Source organism: Zeugodacus cucurbitae, chromosome 2 (assembly GCF_028554725.1).
Source record: "Zeugodacus cucurbitae isolate PBARC_wt_2022May chromosome 2, idZeuCucr1.2, whole genome shotgun sequence".
In the NCBI taxonomy this organism is placed as follows: domain Eukaryota; kingdom Metazoa; phylum Arthropoda; class Insecta; order Diptera; family Tephritidae; genus Zeugodacus; species Zeugodacus cucurbitae.
In genome coordinates this window covers 46,391,329-46,407,159 of record NC_071667.1, presented here as the reverse complement: position 1 = coordinate 46,407,159, position 15,831 = coordinate 46,391,329, and the positions used below count along the sequence as shown (strand labels likewise).

Below are 15,831 nucleotides of genomic sequence, written 5' to 3'. Positions count from 1 at the left end.
GTGATCTACGCGATGATACTCAAAGGAAATTTAAAGGTGAGGAAGTTCACATTCCGAGAATCCCGATGATCCCAACCGTTATGCCGTTTTAGTTTAAAAGACTTTTCTATTTCGTTTAGCATTCACTATGACCATTAACAAATCACAAGACTAATCCTTGAAAGTTTGTGGTCTGAATCTAGAAAATCCATGTTTTTCCCATGAAGACCATCATCGAAAAATGTCGTCTATCAGAAGGTGCTTTGCTGAAAAGTGGTACATACTTGAAAAGCAGCTTTAAAATACTTGCTTTTTTAAGATTATCCTAATAATAAATTTAAATGTACCAAAAACAAAGGAATACTTTATCGAAACCGAAATTCCAAAATTGTGTAGAACATATGACAAAGACATCAGATTTTTATCACTTGCGGGATTGTTTGTTACACAACTAAAGTTTATGTGTACGGAAATATGAAAATTGTTTGATTTCCGTTTGGAAATTCGCCGTTTTGGATGTTCTTGATGCAAGCGAAATAAATGTTTTTGTGGTCCAAATTATGTTGGATCACCTTCTATGGATGTACAAAAATGTATGTATTTTTGATTCAGTTTGTCATAGAAATATCCGTATCAGTACTTCACCGTTATTTTAAACCTTTGCTGATTACATTCGAATATTCGAGTATCTGCAGTTAATTAAAAATGTAAATATGAAATGTTGCTTATATATTAGATCATTTACAAGATCTCCATTAAAAAAGCATATCAACAGGTTTTGTACTTATTGCCTACAATGTTGATCGTAGCGTGTAATAAAATTAGATTATGTAGAATAAAATTAGCATTACAACAGCAACAAAGTGTTCGAAACAATCACGTCAGCAATAACTCAACTGGTTCTTCTCACCTCACCGTTGAATTGAAAACGTTTGCTGAATTTCGAGTGGGTGCAAATTTAGTTAGAATTTTTGGTCCGAAGTAGACACAACTCTCAAATAAAAATTCTCCAACATTTAAACAAAATGTGCAAAATTTTTGTGCATTTCGTGTGTGTAAAATTATTGCTATTAAATTTATGTGTCATAAAAGTTGTGAGTATAATGAACTCAAGCGAAATTTTATAGTCCATGAATTGATTTTGTTTCTAAAATGCCTTCAATTGTTTGTTTTGGTAGAATGGCTTGTGTTTGGCGACAGAGCCGCCAACTTGTCTAACGAACGTGAGTTTTATTTGTTGACTTTAAAGGGGAGAGAAATAAACTACAATAATTATCCAATTTGCTTTTAAGTTAGAAGAGGAGGACGCCAAAGAAATTCTGGATTATGTGATGAGTAAATATGAAGAAGTTGGCATGAAAATCACCGGCGAGCCATTGGCGTAAGTAAAAAAGAAATTTGTGAAAGTGCGTATGAGATGATATTAAAAAAGTCTATACAATATATAAAATATGAACTGAAAATTCTTTGAAATAACCAATTGGCCCAATTGACCAATAGGCCCAAAACATGTTGCAGAGAGTATAATAGTTTTGTTTACATAACGGTTGTCTGAAACATCTAAAAACCAATAGATATAGAGTTATGTAAAGTAAAGTGATCAGGGTGACGAGTTGAAATCCGGATGTCTGTCTGTTCGTCCGATTATTTTATGATTTGAACATAAGAGAGCCATACATTCGATATATTTGAGTTAATTTTATTTCTATATAATGTTAATGAATGTTTTCTTGATCGATTCGACAGATATTGTTTAAAAAGTAAGAAGCTTTATTTACAGACTCGAATCTTTCTTTGCAGTTAGATTACAAAACTAAACCACAGTTATTTATTAGTTTCAAGCTTTCAAAACATAAAGCAAAGTTGAATTTTTTTGGCCCTCTACAATTTTATTTTGACTCATTTATGCGGCATAAGATCCACAAGAATAACGAAAATCAATATACATATGTATATAATATATAAGGTATGGGATAATTCTTGGACCAATTTTCGCCACCAAGTTACAGTATATCGAAGATATAAAATTACTTATTTTTGCTAAAATATCTTACATATATCGGTTAATACGGCCTACCGGAAGTTTAGAAAATCTATATGGGAGCTAGGGGAAGTCATGAACCCATCTTATTCATATTTGGCATTGAGGCATTATATTACAAGGAGAAGATCACCTCCGAATTTCTATTGAACATATTTAAGATTTTCATACAAATATTTACGACAACAAAATAGTCACAATCTCTGCATACCTTGAAATAGCTTTGAATACCTTGAAAAGTTGTAGTCCGATTTCGACAAATTTTGCAGTAGTTGTGCGAAGTTTTATTGAAATATCTTCATTGGTTCTTGATATATACATATATTGTCAAGTGAATAAAAATGACGAAGTGATTAAAGAAAATACAGCTTTACTGATTTGTGAGAAATATGCAAAAAACAGTGGACCGGGACCATGTTCTCTTCGACATTTTTTGAACCAGAGATGCCCTTCTAACCGTCATCTATCGTCACCCTGATCATTTTGGTATATATAACTTTATATCTAACTCTTTTAGTTTTAGATGTTACAAACAATCTTTATGTGATACATTAATATCCGAAAACAATTTAATCAATTTACTAGAATCCGACCGATTAATCGGCGTCGGTATCGGCCAAAAATTGGGTATCGGTGGGACACTACCTATTACATTTAATAAATAGTCCTCTATTAAGATAGTGTCAGTTTATAATATTCCGACGAAATTAGCTCTTCCTTTCAACACTAGCGACTTGACGACAAATACTTAACTGAAAGAATTTAGGATATCCATGCGAACTCTGGTCCTCAAACTTGGAATTCTTGAAATCATCTACCTCAACTGTCCACCCGACTTAACTTCGAAATAATGTTTTGAATATAAACATCAAGAAGAGGTTTTGAAATAATTAGACATACCGGAAGACGAAAATATTATACAACTCCGTAATTTATTCTTGGCTATACTGACCATACCGAACTGCCATAATCGCAGAGTTCTCCAGTCAAAACAGACCCATGTGCACACAGTCATTGTAACACTTTACCTGTCCAAGGATTTTGGCGATATATCGTCCCCATCTTTGCTCTGAAATATTACCTAAAAGTCGATGTAGAAGTTCGAAAATTCTTATGACCAACTTCCCATATATCTAAATTTTACGTGGAGTTGGAATTTGAAATAATTTACAACATAATAAAAAAACAACTAAAATGTTGTCATTCCCGTCTTGCTTTATGGTGCAGAAGCTTGGACGATGTCAACATCAGATGAGACGACACTATGAGTTTTCGAGAAATTTTTGCGCAGGATTTATGGTCCTCAGAACATTGGCAACGGCGAATACCGCAGACGATGGAAGGGAAGGTCTCCGCTCCGTTGGAGGGACCAGGAGGAGAGCGACCTGGTTATACTTGGAATCTCCAACTGCCGCCGAACTGCAAAGGAAAGAGAGGAGGGGCGCGTTTTCATCGATTCGGCTATTACCGGCTAAACGGTTCAACGCCAATCACATACATACAAAATGTTGTCAAAGCCTTAGTTACAAATTTATTTGAAAAGTTTTAAAGAGGATGTTCTACTTTTAAACAACATTATTGTGACAAATGTTTAGTAAATGTTTAGCAAATGTTAAGAAATGATGAGGATATACTGTAGATGGTACCTAGTTTTCGAGCAATATATAATATGATTTTATATTCACATTAATATTGTACGTTCTTTTATATAATGTTTATTGTGTTTACAGGGTTCGTGGCAAGCGTATATCGTCGGGTGGTACTGAAGAATTTCACATTGTCTTTCATTACGTGGACAATACTCCGAGCGATGTGATACAAAATTGTGTATTTATAGTGGTACATACTCCAAATGCATGTGAGACGATAAGTACAGTGTGTAATACATTTCTGGTCGTAACGCCTCGACCACTCTTAAAGCTTGAAGACTTAACAGTTTGCGAAGATGCTGAGGAGCAAACAAAATCACACGAAGAAAACGAAGAAGAGAAAACCAAATAAATAACTTCGCTTTGAATTTAGTTTACACATTTATTACATTAGCAGTATTATGAAATAGTTAAATCAGGTGAATCACTAATTATATTACTTTATTCAATTTAATAATGGCATATATTTAAATATTAATAAATAGAGACATTTAGAAGAAATGATGTCTACATATTTCTGTTTGAAATAGCTAGGATCATATCAAAGATGTCGATGTGAGTCTATGTAAAAATGCCATAATAATAGATAGGTATAAAACTTTGTACAAATACTGTATTGGATGGGTGCCGAGTTTTGAACTACAAGCTCCCAGATACCGAATACGAAAACCTCAGTGGGTCCCAGGACACAGTGACATTCTAGGAAACTGTGAAGCGGATGAACTAGACATAACTAGACCATACGAATAAATCCCGATAAAGAAGAAATATACATGCCTCTGGCCAGTTGTAGATATCTAACCGACAAATACGTCATAGACAGAGCCGAGTCTCTGTGGAAACATCCCTGACTTACTCAACAAGCAGAGAAACGTGAATAAGGGTCGCACATGCAGTTTATTGATATCTAAATGAAATTACTTATGAAGTACTTAAGTTAGTAGGAGTGTTAACAGGGGACAGTTTGATTGACAGGTCTGCCAGTAGACTGGGGACACTATACAATGACTATTGCAGAAGCTGCCAAGATGTATAAGAGGGAGAGACAGTAGAATATCTTCAATGCAAGAATTCGCATAGGAAAAGGAAGACAACGGTCGGTCAGGATGGTTCAGAGAGGAGGTAGTGTGAGTGGATTCTAGTCCCGGAGGAGTCACAATGGGCCTCCTAATGGCATAAGGGTGTCGTACGACATACCTACCACTTTACCTACCTATCTACACTGTGGTGGGTTTTATACTATATACAGTCAAAGACGAAATACACCCATACAATTTATTTATTTTTTTTAATTAAGTGTTTTAACACAAATTTTATTTATAATAGATAATTAATCAATAATGGAATGCAAAAGAAATTCATTGTTACGTATATATATATAATATAATAATATATATATATAATAATGTATAACCAAACCAAGTTTCATTGAAATCGGTCGAGTAGTTCCTGAGATATGGTTTTTGACCCATAAGTGGGCGACGCCATGCCCATTTTCCATTTTGTAAAAAAATCTGAGTGCGGCTTCCATCTGCCATTTCTTATGTGAAATTTAGTGTTTCTGACGTTTTTCGTTAGTGAGTGAATCCACTTTTAGTAATTTTCAACCTAACTTTTGTATGGGAGGTGGGCGTGGTTATGATCCGATTTCTTTCATTTTTGGATTGTATTAGGAAGTGGCTAAAAAAACTGGCTGCAGAAAGTTTGGTTTATATAGCTCTATTGGTTTGCGAGATATGTACAAAAAACTTAGTAGGGGGCGGGGCCACGCCCACTTTCCCAAAAAAATTACATCCAAATATGCCCCTTCACAGTGCGATCCTTCATACCAAATTTTATTTCCATAGCTTTATTTATGGCTTAGTTATGGCACTTTATGTGTTTTCGGTTTTCGCCATTTTGTGGGCGTGGCAGTGGTCCGATTTTGCTCATTTTCGAAAGCAACCTTCCTATGGTGCCAAGAAATAAGTGTGCTAAGTTTCATCAAGATATCTTAATTTTTACTCAAGTTACAGCTTGCACAGACGGACGGACGGACGGACGGATGGACAGACAGACATTCGAATTTGGACTCCACTCTTCACCCTGATCACTTTGGTATATATAACCCTATATCTTACTCGTTTAGTTTTGGGTGTTACAAACAACCGTTATGTGAACAAAACTATAATACTCTCTTTAGCAACATTTGTTGCGAGAGTATAAAAATATTTGCCCATTATACCATCGATAACCCTTAGATATTTCACTAAAGCTACCTCCACCATGCTTAACGGTTGATATTAAAGTTTGGGTTTGGTATGCTGTTCCAGCTTTACGCCACATTTTTATATGGTCATCGTTTCCGAATATTTTCAGTTTGGATCCATCTGTAATCAGGACTCTTCTCCAAAAGTTTTCATCCATATATTTGTATTTGTTCGCAAATTCAAGTCCAAATTGCTTAATTTTCTCATAAAATCAAAGTTTCCTCAAAAATCTCTCATATTTTTAGTGCGGAACTCTGCTTCGAAAGCTATTTTCCCGGTAAACTCGTGCTATAGTTTTTGGGTTAACACTTTTGCCATGTTACTGCGATGCTATCAGCTATCTTTTTAGCACTTATTTTGGGATTTTTTGTCACTTCCTTGATGATGAAACTAACTAACTCGCCAAGAAAGAACTAGAAAGCTTTTGGCATGTCTTCAATGGATTTGAGCGTTTTATACTTTCGTACAATATTTTGCACACTCTCACAAGATAAATTGACAATTTTCCCTATATCTCGGTAAGATTTTGCTTTATAAAAGTTTAGTTTTTAAATTTTGGACCACCACTCTCTATCTTTTTTCCTTTACTAATTTTTTTAAATTTTTTTGTTCACTGTTGGAGAAAAAATCGTGCCTAAACGTCATCTAATATAACGGAAATTTTTTCTAAAAAATTTCCAAGAAGTGGGCATGGCCCCGCCCTCTACTAAGATTTTTGTACATATCCCGTAAACTACTTAAGCTTGAATCGTTTCTTTTAGGTACTACCTTATACAGTCCAAAAAAGCAGGAAATCGGATTATAATCACTCCCTCCTCCGATACAAAGGTTTGGTTGAGAGCTGCACTTAAATGGATGTGGCTCCGCCCACTTATGGGTCAAAAACTATATCTCCGAAATTACTCGACCAATATCAATGAAATTTAGTTTGTAATATTTTCCTTGCATCTCAATGATATGTTGTGAAAAAAGGCCAAATCGGTTCACAACCACGCCTACTTCTTATATACCAGAACTTTGAAGTCGATCTGAATAGTTTACTGTACAATATGTAAAGTAAGATAGATAGAAGATATCGGAACAGAACTTTGTGTAAATACTGCATTTATATGGTGATAGCCCCTTTCTAAAAATCGCCGAAATCGGACCATAGGTATTCAAGGATCAGGACCTCGGTACGTCTAACCTAGTATTAGGGTTTCCAACTTTCAATTGACTTTATATTTACAATATATATGACGAATATGTGGGTCAAATTGTTTGTTATCTTAATAAAATTAAATAAATAAATTGCGAAAGTATAAACTGTTCGGTCACAACCGAACTTAGCCCTTCCATAATTGTTCTTATTTCGCTTCATCTAAAAATTATTTTCCTCGTTCTTGTGACTAGCATTTCGAAGTTGACGTTAAGCTTGGTTAATTGTAAGGTTCGAAGCATTTTGTCGATACATTTAGCAGATACATAAACCATTAGCTTTTTGCATATATTCTGTTGAGCTTTTGAGTCAGAAAACTGTTAAGATTTGCTTTCAAATACAGCCTAATAAAAGTTGAGCTTTTGAGTCAGAAAACTGTTAAGATTTGCTTTCAAATACAGCCTAATAAAAGCTCTCCCCTACACTCCCACCAATGCCCACTCAGACATTGGCACGTATGCGCCAGTAAACGTGTTTTGGGCGCACATGCTGATGACCTTCCCCCATATTTAACTAGTAATATTGGTGCTCGTAAACAAATCGCCGCACAAGCAAACAAACAAACTTTTGAATGTGCGCACTCACATAGCTACGAATGTGTAGACAGACTACACCACATACAAATGTTTGGCATGAGAGCAATTCACGATTGCTCACAATTGGATCCATTGCTGTTGTTAACATTTGTTGTAGTTGAATTAATATTCGTGTGTTGTTGGAACTCGTAGAAATGTTGCAGTTGTAGTTGTTATCACAAGTTATCTATGTGGGTTTTCGTTTATTAACAAAAGTAATACGCAGTGCGTATAAAACAATAACGCTCAGAACGCAAGAGAGAGTGTTTACATAACATTAATTTTTTAGCTCTTTCTGTTAATTTTGTTGGAAGTGTTTTAAAACTTAAAGTGCGAATAATCGTACATTTATTTTTTCTTTTCAATACTACATTAGCAAAAATTTGAACTTCATGTATATTTATATCAATATCTGACAACATGAGAAAACTAGAAATATTTCGTTCGAGAATTAAGAAAAAAAGTTTTTTGATTTTTTAATAATAATTATATAGCAAAAACGACAGTTATATTTAAAAGTAATATATTCCATAACTCGAACTTTTGAATTGGCAATAGGGTTCAGAAGGCAAATTTCATAAAAATTTCCTTGCCTAACTCAAACTCCTGAAGAGAGCAACTGCAACAAACAAAATTACAGAACACATGTTTTAACGAATGTACACAAAAATGTATGCGAAGTAAATAAATAAAACTGTGTATAAATCTAAATTTTACAGCTTTTTGAAAAATTGCATGTTTTTATGAAATTTCTGTAACTCGAATTTTTTTGTGGATTATGGTGAATCGAGTTAGGGCACTTCGAATTTAATCGGAAATTTGATATCGTAAATTGTAAATCGATATTTTTAAATTATCCCCAATTATTTTTTTTGTTTATTTCATTAAAATATTTTTTCATAAATAGAGACAGGCTTTCTTTCCACGCAAACATAATTAAATTATTAGGAAACATTTTTTACATTTTAAATTTAGTTTTGAAACCCATAATTTTAGTTAAAGCGCCACTGTCTTACAAACAGCTGATTTCGCAAAGAACGTTTATCACTGTTTGGATTACACTCTTGAGTTTACTCGTATGTATATGCGTGTCTTCACAGTTAACCTCTCAGAGTAAGAGCCTGAGCATTAAGTAAAGGGGTGTTAATTGAGTATGATGATAGTAATATAAACAAAACAAGGTTGCCACAAATTTCGAAATTAAGATCCTTAACTATGGAGTACTTAAACAGTGTTAGTATAAGGATCTCCCTGGCAAAACATACACATACAGTGATCTCCGCTTAAGTGCCTCCCGTTTAAGTGCCTTTCCCGCTTACGTGCCAATATTTTGCGGCATCGTTGTTTTTTCTCTAAATTAACATATAAAATTCCCCGTTAAGGGCCTCCGTTTAAATGCCTGTAATATTTAAGCCACAAATAAAAAATAGTTTGCAATCTTCCTCTTTAAAGTACCTTTCCATATTTATTGTAATTAATAAGTATTTTTGTTAATAAATAATAAAAATAAATGTGATTTTCATTCTAAAAGAAAAGATAGTAGATCGAAGTATTTAAGAAAAAGAATGGTAAGTACCTCGAGGCACTTAAGCGGAATTAATTTAAGTGCCTTTCCCGATTTAGTGACTCAAAAGTGTTACATCTTTAGCAGTGGAGCTTAAGCGCGGATTACTGTAAATATATTTATTTTAGGACATTGTTCTCATTGTTCTAGATGAAAAAATGGCATTTTTTCTATGTTTTTTTTGTAATATATACAGCCATATATTTTATTTAAACAATTCAACTTATCAAAGATACTTATTTAAACAATTCAGTGATTTTTTTTAATCCCGACAACCCATCCTTAGCTACTTCATCTTCTTTCTAAAAAGAAATGTACTTGCCATGGATAGCACAACAATTCATTGGTTCATTTAAAATCAAAAAACCAAAAATATTTCTGTAGTACAAGGACACACCACGTTATTGAACGAAGGAAAAAAGAAAATATTAAAATTTGAAATTTTGACTGAATTTGACCAAAAAAAAACAAATTTTTAACTCAAAAAAATTAGTTTCTTCAAAGATGTGTGCAAAATTTTAATAAAATCACTTCCTTACTTAAAAAAAGATAAATACATTTATAATTTTAAAGTAAAACTGACCGAACCATTTGCAGAAAACCTTATGGGATATTTTCCTTAAATTCATGTACATTCACTAATCCCGCATATTCTCCAAACAACACAATGGCAATGCCGAAAACGCGCACCCCGGGGATGCATGACTCTGCGAGCCCACCGATTTGAAAGAGAGTAAGTAAATACAAGTGTTTGAGAGCGCCTTAAAGCTTACATATTAACATGTATTGGGGACGCACGCACGATTCTAACAAACTGTATAGCTCACGAGCGCATAATGAGCACGAAAATGAAATTGTAACAGTGTCGCTGAAAAAGAAGGTAAGGCTGAAACAACACAAACACAAGCAGAGCAGCGTGGCCGTGAGCGAGCAAATTCAGTGTAAAAGTTGCCGTCGCCTGAAAATGTTGTGCACCGGAAATTGAACAGCGGATGTGAGTTGGCCGCCGGTGAATGTTTTAGAGAGAAAATCTTTGCATAATCAAAATATAGAAGTTAATTACTACAAAAACCAATAGTATTAATAAGCGCTAGAACATAACGAAAGTATTGTGAATGAGTGCAAGTGAATATTGCATTACTAACTAATTTGTGAATAAAATAATCTATAAATAATTCGAGTTGAACACTCTTTTTTTGCAGAATCTGTGCTGCAGCGTTGAATATGTTTTTTCTTGCTGCACACACAACACATTACAAATGAGCGAGAAGCCAATGAGAACGCTTTGTGTATGAACGACAGACTTACGCACTGTGTAACTGAATGACCGATTACCAGACTTAATAGTGACTTGCTGGTTGACAGATAGAACGACAGCCAGTCTGACGGACGGACTACCGCTCGGGCGAATTGAGTGAGTGAAGTGAGTCTATCTTATTGACTGTGCGACAGCGAGAGAAAATGAGCAAAACAAAAACAGCAAAGCAACAAACAACTAATAAATAAATATATTAGGCGCTAGTGCTTTTAATTCATTGAAAATACAGCTGGGTGGCGATAGCAGCAGGGCAACAACAAAAAGGCGAAAAACACATTGCACGCGTTATCAGCGGCAAGTGAAACAAAATGAAAAATGTAAAGCAAAACAAAAACAAATAATAATACTATTAAGAATAACAAGTGCAGCGCTTGTCGACAACAGCTACTCACTCTCCCATACACACACACTTCAATATTTGTATGTGCGTAGGTGTGTTTGTGCATAAGCCAATGTTGACAGCAATAAAACAAAGTAAATAAATAATTGAAGAAGTGTAGCGTTAATGTGTCGAAACAGGAGCGAGTGTTTAAAAGAAAACAAATGAAATCGGTGTGAAAATAAACAGGGAATTGGCAGTGAATTCACCATCGGAAGAGCGCAAACAAAAAATTTCAAAAGAGGCAACTAAACAAAACTGATCGCAAAAGCTTAAGAAATTTGAAAATATTTTCTAAAGCCAAACACAATAAATCTACTCTTAATCTCTTTATTAATATTTGTGGTATTTGTACTTGTTAAAGTGTAAACAATTTAAAAAAAAATTAATATTTCGTAATAGAGCTAAAATAATAAACTGTAATGTGATCAAGGTAATTTTCATATACGTCATTTTAATAATTATTATCAGATAAAATTATTTACTTATAGTATTTAGCACCTTTATAAATATAGTAAATATGTAAGGACTGCAGGTAATTTGAGTAATCATCCAACTGAATTAAAGAAAGGTTCCATAAACATTAATAAAAAATCATTTAGGGAAGATTTCACAGTTCTATTTGTATTCATTTGCGCAAGGCATGTTTAGCTATCATTTGGTTAGTTTGTTCATAGAGTCTTTTTGTAAGACGAGTCTATAAACAGACCGACGAGTCTTACACGAGCTAATATGTGTGCCTTTCTATTATTTTCCAATATACATAAATAATTGTTGGCGATAGTTTGAATATTTCCTCAGATATTAGTTTTTAGTTCAAACCTTTCAGGTTGTACCCTTCCGTGATATCATTTCTGATCAGCTATCCTAAATACTATTATTAAGGAGCAATTAATTCAAGAGCTCGTATGAGGTGGTACTATGAAGATCGGCTTTACGCACTGGATAATCAACAGACTGTCCACCTCGCCTTGTGATCGACCACAACACATACTGGGCTGGGATAGCTGAAAATGGAAGTTATACTCATTTGCAGAAGTAAAAAAGAAAAATGCCGTAATGCATGAGTAAGAAGAGCTTGAAAAGCTGGCCGATATCTGTATTGCTCGAAAATTTTATGAAAAGATGAGGCGTCCTACAGAAGGTTCCAAGACTGTAGCATTCTCATGTAGATACCAAGGAGCCGGCGGTGAAGAACTGATAAGGTGCATGTATCATGGCTTTAGACCTGGAAATCCATCATCTACTAGATATTCACCATGCATCAAATCTTGGAAAAAACCCGCGAAAAGTGGATCGATACATACATTTGGTAATTCTGCGAAACTTATACGGCTGTGTAAACTTAAGATGAGTAACACCAAAAGCTTCGCCAGGATAGGGAAGGACGTCAAAGAGTCGATCGATACCAAACAAGGTTTCAGATAAGGTGATTCACTATCGTGCGACTTCTTCAATCTATTGCTGGAGAAAATAATACGAGCAGCAGTGCTAAATAGAGAACGTACAATCTTCTATAAGAGTGTGTTTACGTCGATGATATTCTTCCGTTAGTTCTGCTTTTTCCAGACTGGAAAGGAAGCGAAATGAATTTGTTTGTGAATGAGGACAAGACGAAATATCTCCTGTCATCTAGGAATCAGTCAGCGCATTCGAGACTTGGCTCTCACGTCACTGTTGGCAGTTATAATTTTGAAGTTGTAGATAATTTCATCTATCTTGGAACTAGCATGAACAACAACGCAGAATCACACTTGCCAACGGGTGGTTTTTTGGACTGAGTAGACAATTGAAAAGTAAAGCTTTTTCTCGACGAACCAAGACCAAATAGGAGCTGTTGTAGAGAAACGGCGATGGAATGATGAGCTGTAGGAGTTATAACATTGACATAGATCAACGAATATAAAGATAGCGGCTACGCTGGCTAGGTCATGTTGTCCGAATGGATAAAAGTACTCTAGCTTTAAAAGTGTTAGATGCAATACCCGCTGGTGGAAGCAGAGAAAGAGAAAGACTTCCAATTCGAAAATATCAGATGAAGAGTGTCCTGGTTGCACTTGGTATTATATTTTCAATTAATTCCAGATATTAATTCTTCTATGTCTTTGTACTCCCACGTGTACAATGTTTCTTGCAACTTTTAGTTCGTGCCATTTTTGGTAGCGCACGGACTGAATGCTGTGTTATCCAACAACGAAGCAATAAACAAACCTACACAATTATCTAGGGAAATACCAATAAAGTCATAAACTCCTACATTTCCGTGTTGCAATTCAAACTGTAATTAACTTTCAACCGAATTCGTAATACCTCCCCCTATTTTGCTTCTTCACCTTTTAACTGTAAAAAAAAACGCGCTTGCCATTCGTGTCATCCTGAGCGCTTATGTCCTTTGCTACTTAGCGTTTCAACAGCGTGATTTTCATTATTTCTCTTTCTCGTCGTTTTCATGGCGTTAGCGCGCCGTTTTAGTATTACGGAACTTGGCGTTTCATTGGCTTCGTTTCCATTTTGTATGTTTTGCTACTCACTTTTACTTGTCTAACAGTTACGCTGGCCGGGACGCCACCACTACGCTATGCGGTTTTCTCATAGAGCCAGTGTCACACCTACAGACATATATGTATCCCAATGTGTTATATTCAAATATTTCAGAAATGTGGTATTAAAATTATGGGGGCACCAAAGGGAAAAGTGCTTGAGCCCTTGCTGATGACTTTGTAGAAAAAATTATCATATGTTTGTAACATAACACTTTGAGATAGAAAATTTGTTTGTTGTAAGCAGAATGGCAAAGGACATTTGTGAGCTTAAAAGCTTTATAGATGGGCATGGCTGCACCGAAAATCATGTCGGTAAAACTTGCTGACAACATTTGCTATTCCATATAATGGCTATATTCGAAATTGTTAAAATTTCTAAATGTATCCAAAAAATTATTTCAGAAATTTCAACAACTTCCAAACAAACATCTTCCTGGCTTAGACTTTCAGAGATTTGACCTCATCATCTCTTGACTCGAATATTACATTTAATTCTTAAGGCCCAAAATGAACTTCTCTTTATATGGACAGCTTCAACACGTTTAAATACTGTCAATAAAACGTTCCGAACTCCGAACATCAGATCCGCATGAAATTTATTGCCCCATTCATAGTCTCTGTCATCCAGAAATAAATTTTAGATTCTATCCGAAATTGGAACATACATTTCTAACTAATTCACGTTAATCTTGGTTACAACTCATATTTTTTCATTCTCACCACGTACATTTATTCTAAGTAATTCAGTAGTTTTGTAAGCTTTTCATTATAAATTCCATTGTCCAAAAACAACTTTTATTTCTGACACTTTTTGTGCAAATGCAAAACAGGACAATGCCTAATTCAACGCTATATATTGTATAATTTATATAGAACTGAAGACAATAACCTGCTTCACAAAAACAAAATAGTAGACGCAACACATGGACACACACGACTCATGCAACAGTGCTCGTGTGTTCGCTTGCAGGAATTGAAATGCCTTGTTCGCCACAACAATTAGCTTAATGAAAATATTATTTTGAAATTTGTGAAAATGTGCGAATGGGAAAACCATTCATGTTTGCAATTGTAGTTGCAATAATCGTTATAGACCGTTGGTAGCCACATAAGTCAAATATATGGGGCTGTGAAATTGCTTAATTATTTAATTGTTGAATTGTGGTGATAAGGCTATTAAACATTCTAAAATTAAAAAAATAGGAAATATTGTAATTGACACGTTAATTCATACAGAATTCAAAATTTTTATCAAGAATTAAATGTAGCCGTACGAAATTGGCACCTCAAAAGTTCTTAACGACTTACGTAAGTTAGAAAATATCTTCGACCTCCAGCTTTTAATAGAAAGATAAATTTAAGCAATTACGTTACGAACTAGTCCTCTATTCACATTCCAGCTTTGACCCAAGTGCCGATTTTATATTATCCAGATTCAATAAGTATGTATGTGATTGGCGTTGAACCGTTCAGCCGGTTATAGCCGAATCGATGAGAGCGCGCCACTCCTCTCTTTTCTTCGCAGTTCGGCGCCAGTTGGAGATTCCAAGTGTAACCAGGTCGCTCTCCACCTGGTCCCTCCAACGGAGTAGAGGCCTTCCCCTTCCTCGGCTTCATCCGGCGGGTACTGCATCGAACACTTTCAGAGCTGGAGTGTTTTGGTCCATTCGGATAACATGACCTAGCCAGCGTATCCGCTGCCGTTTTATTCGCTGAAGTATGTCAATGCCGTCGTATAACTCGTACAGCTCATCTTTCCATTGTATGCGGTATTCACCGTTTCCAATGTTCTGAGGACCATAAATCTTGCGCAAAATTTTCCTCTCGAAAACTTCTAGTGTCGTCTCATCTGATGTTGACTTCGTCCAAGCTTCTGCACCATAAAGCAGGACGGGAATGATAAGCGACTTGTAGACTTTGATTTTGGTTCGCCGAGAGAGGACTTTACTTTTCAATTGCCTACTCAGTCCAAAGTAGCACCTGTTGGCAAGAGTGATTCTGCGTTGGATTTCGTGGCTGACATTGTTGGTGTTGGTATACACTCTTGTAGAAGATTGTACCCTCTCTATTTAGTTCTGCAGCTCATATTATTTTTTCCAGCAATAGATTGAAGAAGTCGCACGATAGTGAGTCACCCTGTCTGAAGCCTCGTTTGGTATCGAACGGCTCGGAGAGGTCCTTCCCGATCCTGACGGAGCTTTTGGTATTGCTCAACGTCAGCTTACATAGCCGTATTAGTTTTGCAGGGATACCAAATTCAGACATCGCGGCATAAAGGCAGCTCCTTTTCGTGCTATCGAAGGCAGCTTTAAAATCGATGAAAAGATGGTGAGTAC

General features: G+C 35.3%; 2 protein-coding genes across 2 annotated transcripts in view; both read left to right on the top strand.

Annotated features, from left to right (window-relative positions):
- Positions 1-914: 914 nt before the first annotated feature.
- On the top strand, positions 915-4,173 carry LOC105212380 (uncharacterized). The gene is made up of 4 exons (XM_011184310.3): positions 915-1,073; positions 1,158-1,202; positions 1,272-1,360; positions 3,751-4,173. Exons 1-4 carry the CDS (start codon positions 1,005-1,007, stop codon positions 4,019-4,021), a joined length of 474 nt encoding a protein of 157 aa, XP_011182612.1. The 5' UTR covers positions 915-1,004; the 3' UTR covers positions 4,022-4,173.
- Positions 4,174-10,188: 6,015 nt separating this feature from the next.
- Pde6_1 (cGMP-specific 3',5'-cyclic phosphodiesterase) overlaps positions 10,189-15,831 on the top strand; it is a 93,979-nt gene continuing 88,336 nt past the window's right edge. The window contains exon 1 of the mRNA XM_011184311.3: positions 10,189-11,385. The gene's annotated coding sequence lies outside the window, so the exon portion shown is untranslated. The remainder of the gene's footprint in view (positions 11,386-15,831) is intronic.